At 42.2% G+C, this 23,771-nt stretch overlaps 1 protein-coding gene across 3 annotated transcripts in view; it reads right to left on the bottom strand.

Moving 5' to 3' along the window:
* EBAG9 (estrogen receptor binding site associated antigen 9) overlaps positions 1-23,771 on the bottom strand; it is a 59,169-nt gene that overhangs the window by 17,970 nt on the left and 17,428 nt on the right. For 2 of the 3 annotated variants that reach the window (XM_029591908.1, XM_029591907.1), the window contains exons 3-5: positions 16,376-16,473; positions 14,555-14,633; positions 14,008-14,163 (exon numbers count right to left, since the gene is read on the bottom strand). In XM_029591908.1, the coding sequence (XP_029447768.1) occupies positions 14,008-14,163; positions 14,555-14,633; positions 16,376-16,458 (318 nt within the window). In that variant the 5' untranslated portion in view covers positions 16,459-16,473. Of the gene's footprint in view, positions 1-14,007; positions 14,164-14,554; positions 14,634-16,375; positions 16,474-16,678; positions 16,756-23,771 lie in introns of those variants that run through there. The other variant, XM_029591909.1, reaches the window with a different exon arrangement.

The raw sequence follows: 23,771 nt of genomic DNA, 5'->3' as shown, positions 1-23,771 counted from the left end.
CAACCTTCAGCTATGCTCTAATGTCCTTAGTCACCAGCATGCAACTATTTTGACCTAGCCCATTCTTCTAACTGCTCCCTTGGGCTTCTCTACGTCTGTTCTTCCCTTCTTTTACACTTAATCTTCTTCCTCATTCGGTCATCACCAACATCTTTAGGAATCTCCAGGTCATTAACTTTTTCATCCTATCTACTATCTCATCACTCCACAACCTTGAAGTCTGTTGACAAGGCAGTTTGCTACATATTTTCTTCTGCTTTAAACAAACATTCTTACCTAGTGCCTCCCCATCCTATAAAAGCGTACCACAGCCTTGACTCATCTTCAACGTTCATTTCCTATAGTCTTGCACAGCATGTCTGTTAAAATCTCATTGTCATGTTGACTTCATACATTTCAAATTCACGCTCATCGCCTTGCAATCTACTGCATTCACCAAGTAAGCTTTATAGATCCATCTAACAAAACTTAGCACCCAACCCGTCATTTCTTTGCTGCACGCACTTGCCTCAGCAAACTGCCTCTGCCTCCCACTCAATGCCCCTTCACTCCACCTAGACTTTAGCTTGATTTCTTCTATGATGAGGTTTATATGAATAGCAGCAAATTCTGCACCAGGCACCTACACATCCCCTCACTTCATTCCTTAACCCCTGCCACCCTTTATTTTTTCTCTGAAATTGCAAAGGAGTAAACTGCTGATCTTCTCTCCTAGAACATAAGAAGTTGCCATACTAGGTCAGACCAAGGGTCCATCAAGCCCAGCGTCCTGTTTCCAACAGTGGCCAATCCAGGCTACAAGTACCTGGCAAAAACCCCAAAACTAAGTATATCCCACACTACTGATGCTAGTAATAGCAGAGGCTATTTTTTAAGTCAACTTGATTAATAGCAAGTAATGGACTTCTCTCCTCCAAGAACTTATCCAAACCTTTTTTAAACCCAGCTGCACCAAATGCACTAACCACATCCTCTGGCAACAAATTCCAGAGTTTAATTCTGCGTTGAGTAAAAAAGAATTTTCTCCGATTAGTTTTAAATGTGCCTCATGCTAACTTCATGGAGTGCCCCCTAGTCCTTCTATTATCCGAAAGAGTAAATAACCGATTCACATCTACCTGTTCTAGACCTCTCATGATTTTAAACACATCTATCATATCCCCCCTCAGTCGTCTCTTTTCCAAGCTGAACAGCCCTAACCTCTTTAGTCTTTCCTCATAGGGGAGCTGTTCCATCCCCCTTTATCATTTTGGTCACCCTTCTCTGTACCTTTTTTTCATCGCAACTATATCCTTCTTGAGATTCGGCGACCAGAATTATACACAGTATTCAAGGTGCAGTATCACCATAGAGCGATACAGAGGCATTATGACATCCTCTGTTTTATTCACCATTCCTAACATTCTTTTTGCTCTTTTGACTACCACAGCACATTGAGCCGATTTTAAAATATTATCGACTATAACGCCTAGACTCTTTTTTGGGTGGTAGCTCCTAATCTGGAACCTAACATCGTGTAACTACAGCATGGGTTATTTTTCCCTATATGCATCACCTTGCACTTATCCTCATTAAATTTCATCTGCTATTTTGATGCCCAATGTTCCAGTCTCACAAGGTACTCCTGCAATTTATCACAATCTGCATGTAATTTAATTACTCTGATTAATTTTGTATCATCTGCAAATTTGATTACCTCATTCATCGTATTTCTTTCCAGATCGTTTATAAATATATTGAAAAGCATGGGTCCGAATACAGATCCTTGAGGCACTCCATTGTGAACCCTTTTCCACTGAGAAAATTGTCCATTTAATCCTACTCCGTTTCCTGTCTTTTAGCCAGTTTGTAATCCACGCCACCTATCCCATGACTTTTTACTTTTCTTAGAAGCCTCTCATGAGGAACTTTGTCAAATGCCTTCTGAAAATCCAAATGCACTATATCTACCGGTTCACCTTTACCTACATGTTTATTAACCCCTTCAAAAAAGTGAAACAGATTTGTGATGCCAGACTTGCCTTGGGTAAAGCTATGCTGACTTTGTTCCATTAAACCATGTCTTTCTATATGTTCTGTGATTTTGATCTTTAGAACACTTTCCACTATTTTTCCTGGCACGGACGCCAGGCTAACTGGTCTGTAGTTTCTCGGATCACCCCTGGAGCCCTTTTTAAATATTGGGGTTACATTAGCCATCCTCTAGTCTTCAGGTACAATGGATGATTTTAATGATAGGTTACAAATTTTAACTAATAGATCTGAAATTTCATTTTTGAGTTCTTTCAGAACCCTGGGGTGTATACCATCTGGTCCAGGTGATTTACTACTCTTCAGTTTGTCAATCAGGCTTACCACATCTTCTAGGTTCACCATGATTTGTTTCAGTTCATCTGAATCGTTACCCATGAAAACCTTCTCCAGAACGAGTATCTCCCCAACATCTTCTTCAGTAAACACTGAAGCAAAGAAATTGTTTTAATCTTTCCGTGATGGCCTTACCTTCTCTAAATGCCTCAGGGATATTATAATTATAAATGATCTGGAAAGGGATATGATGAGTGAGGTGATCAAATATCCACAATGAATATGCATGAGGTAAATCTGCATACAATGTAGGCAGTGCATGCAAATTTACCTCAATCCTGAAAACTTGACTGGCTAGGTGTGCCTTGAGGAGTGGGTTGAGAACCTCTAAAATAAATAACTGGTTTAGAAAATAGTTCAGTGGGAGGCAACCAAGGGTAGTGGTAAATGGAGTTCACTCTAAGATGAGGGGCATTATTAACCTTGTGACCAGGGATCAGTTTTTGGATTAATTAGTTTCAAAATGTTTGAGTGACATTACAGGATTGTTGGGAAACATCTGTCTTTTTGTGGATGATACCAAAACCTCCAATAGAGTAGACAGCCAGGAAGATGTAGAAAACATGAGGAGGATCTAGCTAAGCTTGAGAAATGGTCTAGAGTCTGGTAGCAGTCATGCATTTGAGCTTCAAAAACGCAAGGGAGCAGTATAATACAGAGGGTGAAGTTCTTCTAAACATGAATAAAGAAAAGATTTGTCATATCGGATGATCTTTTGGTGGTCAAACAGGCAGATACGGTAATGGAAAAAAAAGAAAAATGCTTGGCTGCATAAGGGGAAGGAATGGTCAGCAGAAAAAAGGGGGCAATATTACTGCTGTAAAGTCGCTCCTGAGACCTCATTTGGAATATCATGTACAGTTCTGGAGACCACATCTTCAAAAGGACATAAACAGGATGGAATTGGTCCAGATGATTGCTACTAAACTAACCAATGGCCTTCGATGTAAAGCATATGGGGCAGACCTAAAGATCTAAATATGTACACCCTCAAGGAAAGGCAGTATGGGTGACATAATAGAGACATTTAAATACCTGCAAGGTTTCCATCCACAGCAGGCATGTCACTTTCAAAGTAAAGGCTCCAGAAAGAGGGGTCATGAGATGAGGATGAAAGAGTGTAGACTCAGGAGTAATCTAAGGAAATACATTTCTTTCCAGAGAGGTTAGTGGATGCTAGGAACAGCCTCCCTGTAGAGGTGGTGGAGACAAGGACAGTATCTGGATTCAAGAAAGCATGGAATAAACACAGGAACTCTGCGGGAGTGATAGGGATTGTAAAGCTGAATAGTTGATGTGGATTGGTAGACCAGATAGGCCATATGGAATTTTCCTGCTGTCACATTCATCTCTTTCAGGACTGAAACGCCTGTGGCTCCTCTCACCCACTAGCTAAAAAATCAACTAGTAATCACAAGTCAAACTAAACTAGTGTATAGGCAGCCATTTAAGTGTCTCTGCTCTAAATTTAAAAAAGGAACAGGTAATAGCAAACTTGCACTGGTTAATCAATCAGAATTACACACAGCAGAAATAAAAGAGGATATCAAGACCTGCTATAGACATAAAAGTAATCCAAAAGTAAGCAGATGCATCTTCAATAAGAAACAGAGAAATCAACAACTAGCAAATACATCTGGAGCCTGGTGCCTACCTTCATGCAAGATACTATCAAGGCACTATGTGAGTGGATAAAATGACACAGTCAGGGTTTATAAAATGAAAATATGAACACTGCTGAGAATCTTTTATAGCCAGGATGTAGCAGCAGCAAGAACTGCATGTCTAAACAAATAGAAATCATGCAAGTCTGCTGAGTGTTGCTTTAGTTTTTATGTAGAAACAGTTGGCATCACAAACCATATCTCAGGGTGTGAGGTTTAGAATGACCTGAACCTATATATTTTAAATTAAAAAGAAGAAACAAAAAATAGCCAAAGGCTAAAAGAAAAGCAAGTTTGAATACCATACACAGGGATCTCCACAGCCAGCAGGATTAGTCATGAAACGTGGGTGATGTCATCTGATGGCACTGAAAGGACCCTTCTCTCCTAGCTTATAGAGCTTATGCTCTACTGAAAATATATGGGATTTCCATGCACATGCTGCCTTGTGAGCCCTTCAGATTGCAGAGCTTAGCTTTAGCTAAGTAGACAACTCTCCAAGGAAGCAAGCGAGTATTAACCTGTCTATGGAGAACCCCATTACAGTAAGCAAACTTGTTTTCTCCATTCACAAGCAGGGCTGAATTAACTAGGACACATGGGGAGTCCAAAGCTGAGGGTTATGTAGTGGAATAGTTACTGAAAAAGCAATCCTGATTCCCCACTCCCCCCCCCCCCCCCCCTGAGGAGAGAGGACTACTTGGTGAGCAGGCTACCCAAGACCGCTTGCCCAAAGTTACAGACACTTACTGAAAGTTTGTCCAGACAGTACAGAGACATTAAGATGTGAACTGATAATTAGGTTGCAGCTTTGCAGATGTTTTTCATCTGCAGCTTGCAGATGAGCCACTAAGCTAGCCAAGGTTCTCACCTGATGAGTCTTGACAGAATCTAATCTGGAGGCCAGCCAACATATAGCAATGCGTGATAAAGTTTGCCAGCCAGTTGGATAACATGTGCTTGGCAACTGCTATTCCTAGTGTTAGGATAGTAAGAGACGAAGAGCTGAGAAGTGCAACTATGTGAGTGAGTTATCCTCAGATAAGCTAAGGCCCTTTTCCCCTTCATGGATATACTATCTTGGAAAAAAGGTAGGCAACAAATGGCTTAAATCCGTTGAAAAGCAGCAAGATGTTCAGCAGTGGCCACTGGAGCATGCTGAATGGCTTGGTTGAAAGCCAGCAGCTGGTGTGAGGATGCTCATGGCAAGCTGGCCAATGTACCCTGTTCAAGAGATAACCTCTCTCGAGACAAAGATCAGAGAAACAGTCACCCAAATTAAGCAGCAACATGCTGCTATCTAAAGTCCCTGAATGGGACCTTAACAACTGTCTTCTAGGCATTCTTACTTGAGTTTTTAAACACTTCTTCCAGAGATGCCCTTTCCGCCAATTTCAGAAGTACTGTGCACAACCTGCACTTCCACAGCAGCTTCTGGCTTGCGGACATCAGCGCGAGATGTCAGCTGAAGATACCGCAACAAGCCCAATACAAGGTTCTCCCTTTGAGTCTTCAGAGAACCCAAGGATCTTCATAAAATACCTAGCAGTAGCAGCATCCTATTTTGATGCTCAATTACCAAGCTCCTAGTATATTCACAGATCTTCAAACATCCTCATCCAACCCCCTCCTTACCCAATCTATACATGCTCTCACATCCCCGTAGTCATTTCTCTCTCCATCCAGAATCCATCCCCCCCCCCGCTCCACCTCCCTCCCCCCTCCCCGTATCCCCCCTTGTCCCATCCCTCCCCCTCTCCTACCCTATCTCCCAAGATGTAAAGTAGAAAATGTTACCAATACAAAACATATAGTACTATTATATTTATGCTACTAATGTTCAAAACCTCCCGTTATAGTTTACCGCATCACGATGTTTCCAACGCTCAAGATGCCTGTTATAGTTTACTGCATGACGTTGTTTCCAATGCTCAGTATGTCTGTTATTGTTTACTGTATTACGTTGTTATAACTGTAAACCGGAGTGAAGGACTGCTCCAAACTTCAGTATATAAAAGCACACAAATAAAATAAAATAAAATAAATCTTTCCTTACTTGGACAACTCATTAGGTGACATGCCCTGCTCATCAGATTGTCATTCAACTCTCCAATTCCTCTGAGATCCGGTCTGACTTTGTGAACTCAAGAGGAGTGTATTTATCATCCAAACCTCCTCTCTTTCAGCTCAACGACATGGGTGTTGAGCACTTGCTAATCTCATCGCTGTCATTATCCAGGGAAAGCAGAGTTTCTTACCTGTAACAGGCGTTCTCTGAGGACTAACATCCTGCTGTCCTAGCACATGAGCAACATCATCTGATGGAGCCCGGCATGGAAAACTTATGTCATAGTTTCTAGAACTTTGACTAGGCACACTAAACATGCCCAGCATGCTCTAATTCACGCGGGGGGGACCAACAAGCACCAATCAGATGCCAACGGGCACAACAATCACAGCACTCTTGGTAACAGAGGGGGAGAAAGCCTGAATCCAAACAGGCCCTAGGAAGGGAGAGTTGGGTTCTAAACCTCAAAACAGGCTCCGGAAGACAGACTGTCCGAACCTACTGTCACATCGGCCATCCCTATCCATACAGTAGTGAGATGTGAATGTGTAGCGAGAACTCCAGATCGCAGCCTTGCAGATCTCCATGGGCACTGCTCGCAAATGGGCCATAGACATTGCAATGGCTCTGACAGAATGGGCCTTGACATGACTCCCAAGATGTAGTCCCACCTGGGCATAACAAAAGGAGATGCAACATGCTAGCCAACTGGATAATGTCTGTTTGGCAACGGCAACTCCCAACTTATTCCTAACAAAAAAAATTAAAAGTTGGTTGGACTGTCTATAGGCTTCTGTGTGCTCCAGGTAGAAGACTAAGGCTCTCTTTCAATCCAAACTGTGCAGGCCCCATTTGCCTTGGTGCGAATGGATCCTGGGAAAGAATATTGGCAGGATGACCGACTGATTAAAATGGAAATCAGACACCATCTTAGGCAGGAACTTGGGGTGTGTACGGAGGACCACCCTATTATGATAACATTTCATGTTAGGTGAATAAGTCACTAAGGCCTGGAGCTTGCTGACCCTGCGTGCTGAAGTTACCGCCACCAAAAATATGACCTTCTAGATCAGGTACTTCAGATCACAGGTATGCAGCGGCTCAAGAGGAGCTTTCATCAGCTGCACGAGCACCACGTTGAGGTCCCAAGACACAGTGAGAGGCTTCAAGGGAGGCTTCAACTGAAGCAGGCCCTGCATAAAGCACATAACTATGGGCTATCACAAAGATGGGCTTACCCGCTACACCATGGTGGTAAGTGCCAATTGCAATGAGATGGACCCTAACAGAGTTGGTTTTTAAGCCAGCCTCCAACAAGTTCAGGAGGTAATCAAGCAGTTTTTGTGAGGGGCAGGAGAACGGATCTAGTGCTTCCTGCTCACACCACACGGAAAACTGCTTCCACTTCAGCCCATAAGACTTTCTAGAAGCCACCAGGACCTGAGATGTATCAGAGACTGAACAAGTAGCTGTAGGATCAGCCTCTCAAATTCCAGACTGAGTGCCAGGGTCTGGAGGTTGGGATGCCGAATTCTGCCTTTATCCTGCATATTGAGATCTAGGGAAGTCCACAGACTGATCCATTTCTGGAAGGACAACTCCTGAAACCAGACCTCTCAGCCAATGGAGAGCTATGAGGATCATAGTCCCTCGGTCTTGTCGAAGCCTCAGGAGAGTCTTCGTTACTAGAGGAATCTGAGGATATCGGTACAGAAGACCCTTGCCCCCAATGGCGAGCAAAGGCGTCTGAGGCTGATTCGCTATCTGACCTGTACAGGGAACAGAACTGAGTCACCTTCCTGTTGCAGGGATATGTAAACAGGTCCACATCGGGGAGTCCCCAGATGTGGAAGATCTGGTTTGCTACCCCTTGGTCCAGTGACTACTCATGGGGTCTGAAGGCACGACTCAGTCTGTCCACTCATGTTCTCTGATCCGGCTAGCTACATGGCCCTGTGCACCATCCTGCGAGACAGGGCCCAGGACCAGAAATGGACCACAGGAGGTATGATCCCATGCTTCCCTACTTGTTGACGTACCACATCACCACTTGATTGTCAGTTTGGATCAGGACAAATTTTGTTGGACAGCCGATCCATGAAAGCCTATAGAGCGTACCTGATCACCCAAAGTTCCAGGAAGTTGATTTGACACTGAACTGCAGGAGACTGACAGTGCTCCGTCCCCGGTGCCCCTATCCACCAGTGGCACCGATGGAACTGAGGAGACAGTTGCAGACCCTCGGCATTGAGGGAGGATTCGCACTCCTCTCTGTGGGGGTCGTTTTGGAGGTATCACACAAGTGCTGGCGCCAACCCGAGCCTAGAAATGTGCATTGAAAGCAACCGGTGCTGATGCTTCCTTGGCTTCCCTCAGTGCTCGGCCCAGTCTTTCCTCAGTGCCAAGATACATTATGACGAACCCAACGGCCTCGACCCGCAGGAGACTGACAGTGCTCTGTCCCCAGTGCCCCTATCCACCAGCAGCACTGATGGAACTGAGGTCCCCGCCCATGTCGAGGGCACGGTGTCCATCAGTGCAGCTCCTCAATCCTTCAGAGTCAATGCCACAGATGCCGATGTCAATGGCTCAGACTTGCTCACCCTGAAGAGTTTCGCCATCTTATTGAGGTGAGCTTGATGTGTGTCTAAAGGACCCCAAAGGGACAAGTAGCACCCCCGAATGTCATATATGGTATATGCGGTATTTGAGAAATTCACTCTAGAAATAGCCAACGAGCACACTACTCTGAGTGTTAATATCATTACAGTCCATGCTTAATTATTGCAACTGGTGGCAAGAGTGAAACATATTATGTTAAGAAGATATATACATTGCCGTGGATGAAGAAACATTGAATTAAGGGATTCACACAGTCAGAAGAAAGAAAGCTGTCAACATATAATAAATTATAATTCAAAAAATAAGCCCCTGATGCAGCCCATTCTGTAGGTGAAACTTGGCCAGAGTTGGGCTATTTGGATTATTATGCTTTAATTGTTCAAACCTTGATCTACTCAATAAATATATTCCTACAACTAAGATGACTGGTCTAAATGCTTAGTCAAAGTTCTAGAAACTATAACGTAAGTTTTCCATGCCAGACTCCATCGGATGATGTCACCCATGTGCGAAGACTACCATCCTGCTTGTTCTAGGAGAAGTTGATGTTATTTCTGCCAGGAAAGACCTTTTCAAAATTATTCAGTGATCTAGGTTCCATGCACAGTATAGTGTTGGAGAAGATTCTGGTCTTCTTAGCCTGTTTTAGCACTGACTCCACTACCACCAACTGGTGTGGTTGCTGCACTACCCCAATCTCTTGAGGTTTGTTGCACTCTATATTTAAGATTCAGTTTCCTGGCTACTGGGAGACAGGATCCTGGATTCTCCCACATTCTTGTTTGTAAATCCCATAGGATTTAATGAATCTAGATTGCTGCAGGCTCGGATGGAGTTTCCAGAATTCCGAGAAGTCCAAAGATCTCAGTGCAGGGGGTCCTTGTCCTTATCGACGTTGACTCCAAATGCCTAACCCATCTTGTCCAAGGATTTGGAGTATGAGAGGCGAAGAATACTCTGGCAGATCAGGTAGGGGTCAGAGGGAATCCCTGTAGACTCTTCCTGAGAACTGAAAGGTAAAGGGACACTAATCCATGACTCAGATGATGAAGGCGATTGCAGTGGGGATCTCAGTTGTCTCAGAGGGGAATACTCCTGTGGTGTCTTATGCTCCCTCCTCCAATTGGCTAGATTCCTCCACAAAGATTGATGGCTGGGTGCTAGATCCCATCACTGGGAATTTTAATGGGAACTTCTAAGGCATGGAGGCAAGAGGGACTTTCTCTTGAGGGAACAAATCCATTACTCTGGCCAGGGGAGGTCAAAGGGTGCCCCTCCTTGTTAATGGCTGCCAGAGAGGCAAAGAAAATCTACACCAATTCAGTTATCTAGTCTATGGGCTGCTATGTCTTCCGATCAGGTGGTGGGAAAGAAAAATCCTTTTCTGAGACCAGCATAGGTTTAGTCTCTTGAGAAGCTCTTAATGGACTCCGGGAGGAAGTCCCCTCCTGGACTAACTGAACTGGTGGATGGAGACCAGAGGTGCCATAGAGCATATTCGATCTGGCATCTCCAAACAAAGTCCTTGCTCAAGGAGCTGGGACAATTATAAGGACTTTGAGATGGAGGGAGGCAAGTATACTGAATCACCCTTGCTCAGGTCCTCTCAATGATTATTCCAGCCTTGGATGCATTGAATGCACCGAATGAGCAAGGGACCAGAGCTCAAACAGTGCTGGAGTTCTAGTGAAGTGTTAGTAGATATGATGCTGAATGTGTTGATAAAGCAAAATAGTTGTGCTAGTTGAATCAAGGCCTGATGAGTCTATAGGGAAATGGGGCCCGAGGCCCCTTGCGATGCGGCCAAGGGCTTGTGTGTCAAATGCACCATTTGTGCTGCTAGGACTGATCCTGACCTCAACTTCTGCAATGCGGACAGCTCATATGCATAGTATTTTGTTGTTATGCGTCAACAAGCCCCACGGAACCTGTGAAAGGCTCACAATCCCTTGTTCATGGCTTTTTCATACTTTGCTTGACCCCGGCAGAGCAGTGGATCCAGGAAATGGTACTACAGAAGGGCTGGCTTTGATTGAGGAGCTTCTGCTCAGCTTGGCAATGAGGAAACCCAAGGACACACCATACAAGAGGAGAAACAACTCCAGCTTTTCACACTCCTACAAAGTTCTTCCATCTTCCAAGCCCTGTTCCTCTGGGATCGCCGACATATAGCCACAGTCACAGTAGGTAGCTATGTCGAGGTCTGGCTCCCAACATTTATAACAAATATGCCCATTGTTGATGGTCATCTTTAGGCCACACATGTAGTCCTTGAAGCCAGACATACTAGAAATGTTTTTGTACCTATTTCATTCTTTTTGGTAGCCCTGAAAAGTGCTCTTGAAGGGCTGTCAAGGCAGTGAAGCAACTCAAAGCAAGTTAAGATTGAAAAGTAACTAAAAAGCACCAAAAAGCTTAGAGAGGGTACACAGGAATTTGAACAAAAAACAAAAAAACTGAAAGGGTCATGAGGCAGTGTGTGCACTGGAACTCCTGTGCATTCTCAGTACAGCAAAACCTCTATGAGGTAGGAGAGAAGGGTTTGTTCGGTACTGTCAGATGTCATCCATGTGTCATGGCTAATTCAGCCCTGCTTGTCACAGAGAATGCAAAATCTAAGTAAACAGGAAGCAACAAACATGATAAGATTTGAGTTTCTGAGATTTCCAAATTTCAAGTTTATCACCTTTGTGCCCATTTAAAGGATCTGCTTGTGTTAAGCAGAATTATGGCTTATTTCCACCAATAATCAACATCTCATATGAAGAACATCTTCCAGTGACTGTAAAATATCACCCTTAATAAAGAAGAATACCTCCTGTGATGATCCACATGGGTCACATCATGGAACACATTGTATGTCAAACACACTAACTGTAATGTAAATGGCTTCAGAATGTGGGGAGGAAAATCAATGCCAGAGGTCAACAAGATGCTATCCTAGCTAGGGCTTACTGCTTTCATTTTGCCCTTGACTAAAATGGTCTCAACATATTTCACTTAGGGATACATTCTCTTGCAAAACCGGGAACATCTTTAGCTGATCTGAACTGAGCATGCATATCTAGTATTACCTTATCCAGGTTCAACTCATGGAATCTTTCATACACGATCAGTGCTAAACTAAAAACAGGGATAGATGGAAAATATTAAGAGGATAACTTTCAAAACAACTGTGTGCGTGGAATATATGCGATGACATGGTACACGTAGTTTACCATAGTGTTTTAAAACCCACATATAGCACATATGCATATATTATAAAATAAGATTATCTTTACCCTACAACATGCAGATACTTCAGAATTCAGCAGCACCAATACTGACAGGAATTCTGAGAAAAGAGCACATTACACCCGTCCTCTACTCCTTATTCTGACTTCCGATTCATTTGCAAGTTAAACATAAGGCTTTGATGTTAATCATTAAATTAACATCTCTTCAGCTTGAATTTCGTCAGGGATACATGTTTACAAACATGAGTACTTAGATCTGCACATTAAAGTCTACTTGATATTCTGTCACCTAAATTGACACATCTTGAAGAAACTAAGATTTATGCATATTAAGTCGGTATATTTTAAACAAGCGCGCATATGTGAAATTACCAGGTTTACCAATTACTCCACCAGTTCATCCAGTACTTTCCAGGTCATCAAGACCCTCATTCTTCAGCCAGATCTCCCACCTGGCCAACAATACACAAACTCATGTAAAATTACTTACAGCAGATGTAAAATTACACGAGCAAGTTGGCAAATCTACATGCGTAAGTTTCTTTTAAAAAGAGCAACATATTCGTGCAAATGATGGACCTGCACTAGAATACTCCTAGACTGCCCCCTATTTACATGTGTATGTGCATGCAAAAGTAAAAACACACGTGCATGTTTGAGATTTGTAAAATAGCATGTACTCAAGTAGATGCTACTTACATGCATATATGCTCATTTTTATGTACGTAAAACTTTGAAAATTCATCACTAAACGTATACAAGAGACCATACATCCCAATTCTTTGCTCTTTGCACTGATACCCAGTGCAATGGTTTATCAGATTTAAATCTTGATCATTATTCACAAGGCTGACAGCCCAGTTTGTCTTGGCACACTTTTGAAAATGTATCCACTATCTTGTATTTTGTGACTTGCTGGACGTTCCTTCAGAGCACATGGTGCATTTATCTGAGACACGAGACAGGATGTTTGCCGTAGCCGGCCCCATCTGCTGGAACGCACTGATGCTTGGGCGCCAAGTTGCGCATCCACACATTCTGGAAGTAACTGAAAACTTTCTTTTCATGCAGGCATTGGGATAATGCCCAGCTAGCTTATTAGTTAAGAACATATGAGCTAGGCTGAGGCTGAATGAGATGTCCTTTTGAGAGAATGCTCGAGGAGATTTATGAGGCTATCAGAGAAGTGGGCAGATGATATGATTTTGTGTAGTGAGTTGTAAATTTAACTGCTGGCTGGTTTGTTTTAGTCAATGAATGTACCCATGTAACTTGCCTAGAATGTCAGATAATGCGGGATATACATTTTTTACTTAGGGAATAGCCACTGCTATTAATTGCATCAGTAGCATGAGATCTTCTTAGTGTTTGGATTCATTTAGCCTGGTTTGGCCTCTGTTGGAAACAGGATGCTGGGCTTGATGGACCCTTGGTCTGACCCAGCATGGCAATTTCTTATGTTCTTACATAAGAAGAAAGCATCAGCTCCGTCATGTGCAAATAAATATTTCTCTATTATAGGAAATATGCTTTTTTTCTTCATAGTTTCAATCTTATTATTAACAAGACAGTGGGACAGCAATGAGATATACTATTAAATCAGAGGCCAGGATTTGGACTTTCCTCAAATGTTTGCTAGACCTACTATATTCCAATATCAAGAGGATGGTTAGATAGATCACTGTATCACATTGAATTATAGTGACAGATGGGGGTGGAAAACATCCCTGGTGCCTAAAATGTGTTAACTGCCACACTGCAACCTGGGCCAGATCAGAGCTGCCACTGTGGCTTGGGCCTGACCTGAGTTGTGGCAGCTGCCAGAGGCTGTCCCCTGTTACACCAAAATGAAAAGCCTAATAAGGAGGGAAGCAAGGGAGGACAGGCTCGCGGAGGGGGAAGGAGAAGCAAATGAAGTCTAAAGAAGCAAAATCTAAAGCAAAATATGAACAAACAAAAAGTTAAGGAAAAATCTATTTCCCCTTTCCTTAGTCCCTAAATACTTTAGCTGGAGCTCTTTATTTTTTTTTCTCTCTGCTAAATAACTTACTTTCTGAGTTTTCCTAATAGTTGGTGTCATATCTTTGAAAAAGTCCAGCTCATCTGTTTCCAAAGTACTTTGTGTTGCTACGTTCCCATTACCACCTTCAACTTTTACACTAGTAGGGGCTTCTTCATCCCAGGAGCTCCAGTCTTCCACTTCCGCCTAAAAGCAAAGGAAGAACATTCCTTAAACATATCTTCATGAACACAAGTGATTTACTGTGTGCCAACATAGAAACTGTGCTAGATTTTTTTTTATATAATACTGTAAATGAAATATTGCATGGGCCTGATTTTCAAAAGCATTTACATGCTTAAAACTGGGTTTTACATGTGTAAATTAATTTTGCCCATGCAAGTGGGCTTTTGAAAATTCCGACAATATGTGCCACTGAATTGTCAATAGGTTTTTCCCCACATTAAAGTGCACTTAACGAGGATAAATAGCTTTTGACAACTGCTATGATAGTATGTTACATTTACATGCGTAACTCCATTGAATATTCACCTGCTATTGACCGAAGATCACACTGTTATTCTGTTAAACTACCAACCTGCTTAGGAACAGATGAATAATCCACAGTAGTTGGCAAAGTTATTTGATCTCCACTTAACTTCCTTCCTCTTCCTGACCTGAAAGAAAACAGGGCTCCTTTAACTTCAGTCAGTGGAACAGGATCCCAAAATTTCAGCCTCTGTCCACAACGCTCAAGAAATCTTTTCCTTAAGATTCCACCAAGTGAAATGCTGTTAAAATACACATCTTGTGGAACTGCTTACTCAAAAAAAAACAAAAAAAAAAAAAACACAAAACCAAAAAAACCCTTTATGTTCAAAATCTGCCACTTTATAGATTTCTTGGAGGGGAGGGGAAGGCAGTAGAAGAAGAAATTCCTTGGATAACCTAGGGAAGCTTGCATTAAATTTGTCTGCAGCTAACTCCCTCTTCATCTACAATATTCTGGACGTACATAGTGCACACTAATGTTATCAGTAGTAGCAGTACTGTAACACAATGGAATAGAAAGGGATAATGCTATTAGGTTTCAGGAGCTAGACAGACTGCAGAAGATTCAGCATACATTAGCAAAAATGCACAACTGGATGTATGAGAAAAAAAAAGAACAGGATTTTACATTTGCTACATTGCTGTGTTAGAAAATTACACAACTTCAAGATTAGCACAAGCCTCCACAATACTGACCCAAGACAACTTTAATTTACAAATTAATGAGGATGAAGGACCAGCACAGGTGGCAATTTCATCGGGTTTTCTCTTTTGCAGATCAATCATACTTGCCTGTTAAAGGTTTATTTAAACTGGTAAATGTATTCCTTAATAAAAATTGCAGGCTTTTGAATATTGGGTCTTGAGCACATAGCGCTGTTAGATACCAGTTATATCAGTTTGATTACTATTTCTGTTTTATTTAAATTACTCTACTTGTTCATGCAATCTAATCTGGTTTTGTATTGACTTAATTTCATGTTTATTTTAATCTTGATTTTATTTCTATCATGTTTTGTGATTGATTAGAGTTTTTCTCTTCTATTGATTATGAATTTTTATTGTAACCCTCCAAGAACATAGGATTGTGTGGGATAAAGATCTGTTAAATAAATAAAAATATATTTTGTTTAGAAGGAAAAAACCCAACAGTAAGTGAAGCATGACTGAATGATACATTTCAAACTCCTCTTTCCCCAGTATTATAAATTACAAGGCTCTCTTGTCTCGGAGCATTAAGTTGGAAATTCCAGCACCAAAAGGTAGTCTTACATCTATAATATAAGCACAAATCATTCAAACTGTGTTAAAGCGCAGTCTACAGCTATAATGACTGAGAACTTAACTTTTATTTCCTCTGAGTTTTTAAACAAAACTAAGACTTCTTTCACTTCTGCCTCCTCTGTTCGTATTGCTGCAGATGGGTTCCCAGCATAGTGACAGGGTCACATTATGATGGAAAGCTGAGGACAGCTTGGAAATGGAATAGTCATGGTTCAGACAGTCTCAAACTACTCTGGAAATGGCCATGAGAAAAAAAAACTCTCCAGACTACAAGAACAGGGGGTTCTCAATCCAGTCCTCGGGACACACCTAGCCAGTCAGGTTTTCAGAACATCCACAATGAATATGCATGAGATAATTTGCATACAATGCATGTAAATCTGTCTCATGCACATTAATTGTGGCTATCCTGAAAACCTAACTGGCCAGGTGTGTCCCGAGGACTGGGTTGAGAATCCCTGTACCAGGAGATGTAAATCATTGCATCTAACTTTTATTGGGCTTAAACCCCAAGTCTGACATTTTCTCTTTAAATAAAAACCTGAGTGGACACTTGGGACAGAGTCTGGAAGATGTTTCTCACCTGCATATTAGCCTCTTAAGGAAGGAAAGCATAGATGCTAGACAAGTGCAAATTTTAAAGAGACGGAACTGAGCAATTGCCATGGCGGAAAGCTATGCCTATAAGAGAAAAAAGAAAAAGATAAAAATAGAATACAGGTCTAAAAATGCCATGTTCTAGAAATATGGTCTAAAAATATACACTGTACACTGGCACAACCTATTATTAAAATAATGTTTCCACAGAACAAATTTTTAACACAAAACTATTTAAACACATATGTAAACATTCACCCTCTATTTAAAAACAAACAAAGAAAAATCCCTTACAAATATAAACTATCCCGATGTCCCATTCATGGGATGAAGTTAGGTGAAAAACAGCTTGGCTGCTGGAAGTAACAATTGGATCTATCTCCTCTTCCTTCGTCTTTCTTTTTTCCAGTCCTAATTTATAACATTTTATATACTTTTGAACATTTTTTGTTTTTACAATAGAAAAAAAAAAAAAAAGATTCAATTATACCTAATAAATACACTTTCCTTGAGTCCTGTTAGACCAATCAAAACATATGGGATTGTCCCTCATTCACAGCTGACAGGAAAAGAAGGGACACCTCTTATGACCTCACTGAGTTTATAAGGGAAGCGTGGTCCCAGTCCAATACCAGTAGCCTAATGCCAAAGCACAGCAACCATGGGAAATCCCTTCAATGCCCAACTTGGAAATTGTATTATGCAGCACCAAGCACCACTCTGGGACAAGAGGTGAGGCCAGGGAGATGTAGACATAAGTAGGAGCGTGCCATCAAGCTACCTCACATGATGCTTCTGGGCAGGATCTGGACTGGTCTAGTAGCTTACAAGGAAAGAAAAGTTGTAGTTAACTAAAATGTAACCTTCCTTATCTTCCTGTTAGACCAGTCAATAGGTATGGGAGTTACCTAAGCTTCCCCTTACTAGGGTAGGAGGAGGACGACAAGGCTATCCTCAGTACTCTCACTCCAAAGGCTGCTCTCTGCCCTGGCCTGCACATCCAATCTGTAGAACTTCATCTGCAGGGACGAACAGGTGGCAGCCTTACAGATTTCCTCTGGGGATGTCACGGATGTTTCAGCCCATGATGTCACTTGCACTCTTGTTGAATGGGCATATGCTGATGTTCCTCCGATTCACTTAGCTATGGTGGTTCTGGATGCTGCATCCCCTTGTCAGAGACCTCCAAAGAGGACAAACAACTTGTCTGACTTCCTACAGGGGTTTGTTTTATTTAGGTATTTCAAGCGTATGTAGCGTAAGTCTAACCATCACAGGCCCTCATTCTTCTCCTTGGTTTCTTCATTAATGGAGGCTGGCAGAGAGACAGATTGGTTAAGAACATAAGAAATGCCATACTGGGTCAGACCAAGGGTCCATCAAGCCCAGCATCCTGTTTCCAACAGTGGCCAATCCAAGACAATAGTACCTGGCAAGTACCCAAACATTAGATAAAACACAAGCTACTATTTCTTATTAATTACCGTAATAGGAACTTATCCAAACCTTTTTTAAACCCAGTAATACTAACTGCTGAAACCACATCCCCTAGCAACGAATTCCAGAGAGTTTAACTATGCGCTGAATGAAAAATAAATTTTCTTCGATTTGTTTTAAATGAGCTACTTGCTAGCTTCTTGGAGTCGCCCCTGATCATTCTATTATCTGAGAGAGTAATTAACCGATTTACATTAACTTGTTCAAGTCCTTTCATGATTTTGTAGACTTCTATCATATCCCCTCTCAGTCATCTCTTCTCCAAACTGAACAGCCCTAACTTCTTTAGCCTTTCCTCATAGGGCAGCCATTCAATGCCCCATATCATTTTGGTCGCCCATCTCTGCACTTTCTCCAGTGCAGCTATATCCTTTTTGAGATGCAGTGACCAGAATTGCACACAGTTTTCAAGGTGCGGTCTTACATGGAGCGATACAGAGGCATCCTCCGTTTTATTTTCCATTCCCTTCCTAATAATTCCTAACATTCTGTTTGCTTTTTTGATCGTCACAGCACACTGGGCTGACGATTTCAATGTATTATCCACTATGAAGCCTAGATCTCTTTCCTGGGTGGTAACTCCTATGATAGAATCTAACATTGCATAACTTCAGCAAGGGTTATTTTTCCCTATATGCATCACCTTGCATTTGTCCAGGTTAAACTAAACTTCATCTGCCATTTGAAAGCCCAATCTTCCAGTCTCACAAGGTTCCTGCAATTCATCACAATCTGCTTGAGATTTAACTACTGTGCATAATTTTGTGTTGTCCACAAATTTGATCACCTCACTCGCTGTACCCTTTTCCAGATCATTTATAAATATATTAAAAAGCACCGGTCCAAGTACAGATCCTTGAGGCACTCCACTGTTTACCTTTATCCACTGTGAAAACGGACCATTTAATCCTACTCTGTTTCCTGTCTTTTAATCAACTTGCAATCCACAAAAGGACATCGCCTCCAATCCCATGACTTTTTAGTTTTCTTAGAAGCTTCTCATGAGTGACTTTGTCAAACGCCTTCTGAAAATCCAAATACACTACATCTACTGATTCACCTTTATCCACGTTTATTCACCCCTTCAAAAAAATGTAGGAGATTTGTGAGGCAAGACCTCCCTTGGGTAAATCCATGTTGGCCTTGTCCCATCAAACCATGTTATCTAAATGTTTTGTAATTTTATTCTTTATAAAACAGTTTCCACAATTTTTCCTGGCACTGAAATCAGGCTCACTGGTCTATATTTTCCCAGATCACCCTTGGATCCATTTTTAAATATAGGGTTTACATTGGCTATCTTCCAACCTTCAGGTACATCGGAAAATTTTAATGATAGGTTACAAATTTTTACTAATAGTTTTGAAATTTCATTTTTTTAGTTTTTTCAGAACCCTGGGGTGTATGCCATCTACTCTTCAGTTTGTCAATCAGGCTTACCACATCTTCCAGGTTCACAATAATTTGGTTCAGTTGATCAGAATCATCACCCATGAAAACCTTCTCTGATACAGGTATCTCCTCAATATCCTCTTCAGTAAACACTGAAGCAAAAAACTAATTTAATCTTTCCGCGATGGCCTTATCTTCTCTAATTGCCCTTTTAACCTCTTGATCATCCAATAGTCCAACTGACTCCCTCGCAGGCTTTCTGCTTCGGATATATTTTTAAAAACATTTTTATTGTGAGTTTTTGCCTTTATGGCCAACTTCTTTTCATATTCTCTCTTAGCCTGTCTTATCAATGTCTTACAATTAACTTGCCAATGCTTATGCTTTATTCTATTTTCTTCTGATGCATCCTTCATCCAATTTGGCTAAAATAGCCTCTTTCACCTCACCTTTTAACCATGCCGGTAACCACTTTGCCTTCCCTTCCACCTTACTTAATGCATGGAATACATCTGGTCTGTACTTCCAGGATGTTTGGGGTTTTTTTTAAACAATATCCATGCCTGTTGCACACTTTTTACCTTTGTAGCTGTACCTTTCAGTTTTTTTCTATTTCTCTCATTTTATCAAAGTTTCCCTTTTGAAAGTTTAGTGCTAGAGCCGTAGATTTACATACTGTCCCCTTCCAGTCATTAATTCAAATTTGATCATATTATGGATTATTAACAAGAGGCCCCACCACAGTTACCACTCTCACCAAATCCTGTGCTCCATTGAGAATTAGATTTAAAATTGCTCCCTCTCTCATCAGTTTCTGAACCAATTTCTCCATAAAACTGTCCTTTATTCCATCCAGAATCTCCCATTACTGTACTACCGGTTGGATTAGTTTTCCTAATTTCTCTTAGCATTTCACTCTCTGTCTTGCCATTTTGGCCAAGTGGACGGTAGTATACTTATATCACTATTCTCTTCCCACACACACAAGGGATTTCTACCCATAAAGATTCAATTGTACATTTAGCCTCCATGCCATCCTGGACATATTATGCCACTCTGCCGTTCCTCTGTCATTGCGATACAATTTGTACCCCGGTATAGCACTGTCCCATTGGTTGTCCTCCTTCCACCATGTCTCTGAGATGCCAATTAGGTCTATGTCATCATTCACTGCTATACACTAATTCTCCCATCTTACTTCTTAAACTTCTGGCATTAGCATACAAACATTTCAAAGTGTGTTTTTTGTTTGTATTAACATTCTGCTTTTCAGCTGTCAGGGATAAATTGGAATATTTTAACTCAGGTGAGTTTTTAGTTACAGGCACTTGGACTTCTTTTCTTATTATTGGAACCTCTCTGTTGGGATCCCCTAACTCTAATGCTTCATTAGTATCCTTTGAAGATACCTCTCTCTGAACCATGCGCTGCTGAGCGACTGTCGGCTTTCCCCTTTGTTCTAGTTTAAAAGCTGATCTACCTCCTTTTTAAAAGGTCAGCGCCAGCAGCCTGGCTCTTTACTAGTTAAAGTGGAGCCCATCACTTCAGAATACTCCCTCCCCCCTTTCCCCCAAAATTTCCCTGTTCTTTACAAAACTGAATCCCTCTTCCCTGCACCTTCGTCTCATCTACTCATTGAGTTTCCGGAACCTGCCTCTAGGGACCTGCGCATGGAATAGTGAGCATTTCAGAGAATACTACCCTGGAGGTTCTGGATTTCAGCTTTCTACCTAAGAGCCTAAATTTGGCTTCCAGAACCTCCCTCCCACATTTTTCTATGTCGTTGGTGCCCACATGTACCATGACAGCTGGCTTCTCCCCAGCACTGTCTAAAATCCTATCTAGGTGATGCGTGAGGTCTGCCATCTTCGCACGAGGTAGGCATGTTACCAGGCGATCCTCATGCCCGCCAGCCACCCAGCTATCTACATTCCTAATAATCAAATCACCAACTATGATGGCCAACCTGACTCTTCCCTCCTTGGCAAAAACCCTGGGAGATACATCCTCGGTGCGAGAGGACAATGCACCACCTGGAGTTCAGGTCCTTGTTACAGGATCATCTCCTGCTGCACCAGGTTGATGCTCTCTAATCATGACACCTTCCTCCTCCAAGGTGCTGCCTGAAAGGCCAATATTACCTTTGGTAGGAAGGGTGTCTGTGGAGAAGAGTAAGTAGTTCTCTACATGATAGGGCCCTGCAGTTCTGAGATGCACCTTGCTGATCAGATCATTACTAGAAAGATGGTCTTCAGGGACAGATCCTTTATGGAGGCCTACTTTATTGGTTGAAAGGATGGCTTGACCAGTGCCCTTAGGACTAGGTTGAGATCCCACTGAAGGATCACAGACCTAAAAGGCAGACATATCTGCTTCGCCCCTCTCAAGAAACAAACAATGTCTGGGTGTGTTGCCACCTGGACACCCTTGATTTGACCCCATAGTATGCAATTGCTGCTGTCTGAACATTCAGGCAATTAAGAGACAAGCCCTTGACTAGGCCCGATTGAAGTAAGTCTGAGGTATACCTGATTTCCATGGGGAGATTTCCTACTTATTGCAGAATTTTTCAGTTGCCAGACTTTGATATATGCCAATGTTGTGGAAGGCTTTCTAGCTTTTAACATAGCTTAGATTACAGCTGAGGCATTGCCCATACTACACAAACATGGCTTTTCAAGGGCCAGGCCTTACAAGAGAACAGAACTGAGTTACCCATTAGCACTGGGCTGCCTCCTGCCTACAGTGCAGCTTCGGGTGCCTCCTTGATTGTTTACAAATGCCACTGCTGTGGCATTATCTAAAATTACTCTTAACTGCTCTGCCCTTCAGTAAGGGGAGCAAGTGCTGTAATTCTATTCTGATGGCTCTTATCTCTAGTTTACCATCCACTGTCCCTCTTCCGTTGTCCATTTGTCCTTGGACTACCTGATTCTGGCAGTGGACCCTCCACTCCCAGATTGGCATCTATAGTTACCACAATCCAGATGGGAGGGAGGAGGAAGTTCTAGCACTACCCATTTCAACAAGTTGGGTGGCTGTATCCATCAGTCCAGGCTCATCATCTCTAAGGGCACTTGTAGCCAAAAGTTGGTAATCCTGAAAGGAAGGTGACTACTGTAAAAGGTCTCATGGGCTCTGGCCCATGGGACCAGGTCCAGTGGTGCTGCTGCTATAAGGCTAAGCACATGAAAGTAGTCCCAATGCCATGGGCAAATCTTATCCTTTGAAGGCCTGCACCCCTTGCATTTGTTTGGCCACCCTTCTGGGGGAAGGCATGACTTTCCCTTTCCCCATGTTGAAGCGGGCTCCTAGAAACTCTAAGGTCTGGATCAGGTCCAGATTGCTTTTTGCAAGAATTACCTATCCTAGCACCTGTAAAAGCTGGATCACTTCTTCTGACCACCTGTGGCTCTTTTGCACAAACTTGATCCTTATGAACCAATTATCCAGGAAGGGATGCACCACAATTCCTCGTTTGAGGACTGCAGCCACTATCAGTGGAAATGCTGTCCTAAGACACAGAACCTTAGGAGATTTTGGTGGGTAATTCAGAAAGGAATGTAGAAGTAAGCTTCTACTAAATCTAAGGATCTAAGTACTCCCCTTGTCTTACTGACATTCTCTCTGACCTGGTGTCTCCATTCTAAGTGGGGACATGTAGACATGTTGACCTCTTTGAGGTCCAGTATTAGACAGAAGGACCCATCCTCTGTTGGTACCATAAAATAAAATGAATAAGGCCTGAAGGAGATGCAACCTGTGCAGCATTACATTTATGGCTTCTCTTTTGAGCAACGAAACACAAGGAGATACAAATACATTTGTGACTTGTCTTGCTAGTTTGGGAGTATAGCCCTACAGGACAATGTCCAGGACCCCCTAGTTAGATGTGATTCGGGTCCACTCCCTAAAGTACCTTGAAAGCCGCCACAAACCAAGACACTGTGCTCATTGATGAGAGTGCCCCAAATCTGCAGCTGCTGGAACTTCACCCTCAGTCTTGCTGGCTCCTTGGAAAAAGACTGACCCTTGAACTTCCCTATTTTGCTGAGAGTTAATCTTACCTGCTCAAAATCCCCCAAAAGTCCCTAAGGTTGTAATCAGGCAGTCTCTGGGGCTTAGCATTGCTTGGGTCCTTCACAAGCTTTTCCAGCCCCTCTCTGAAGAGCAGACCTCTTCTGAAGGACAACTTGGCAAGGCGGGCTTTGGATACTGCCTCCACTGCCCAGCTTCAGAGCCATCTTGCCACCACATTTTAGGCTACTGACCATGATTCTAATTTTATTATGTCATATAGGGTTGTCTGCTAAATACTCCACCCCAGAATCAACTCTTGCCATCTCTTCGGAGTCCACAAGCTGCTGAACCCAGTGTACCACTACCCAGATCACATAACCTCTACAAATAGCGGCCTGTAAGGTCAAAGCATTGACGGAGAAAATCTGGTTAAGATACTCTATATTCCTATCCTGAGAATCCCTCAGAGAGGT

Source organism: Rhinatrema bivittatum, chromosome 2, assembly GCF_901001135.1.
Source record: "Rhinatrema bivittatum chromosome 2, aRhiBiv1.1, whole genome shotgun sequence".
In the NCBI taxonomy this organism is placed as follows: domain Eukaryota; kingdom Metazoa; phylum Chordata; class Amphibia; order Gymnophiona; family Rhinatrematidae; genus Rhinatrema; species Rhinatrema bivittatum.
The sequence above is the reverse complement of the archived record's forward strand: the minus strand, read 5'-3'. Positions and strand labels throughout refer to the sequence as shown.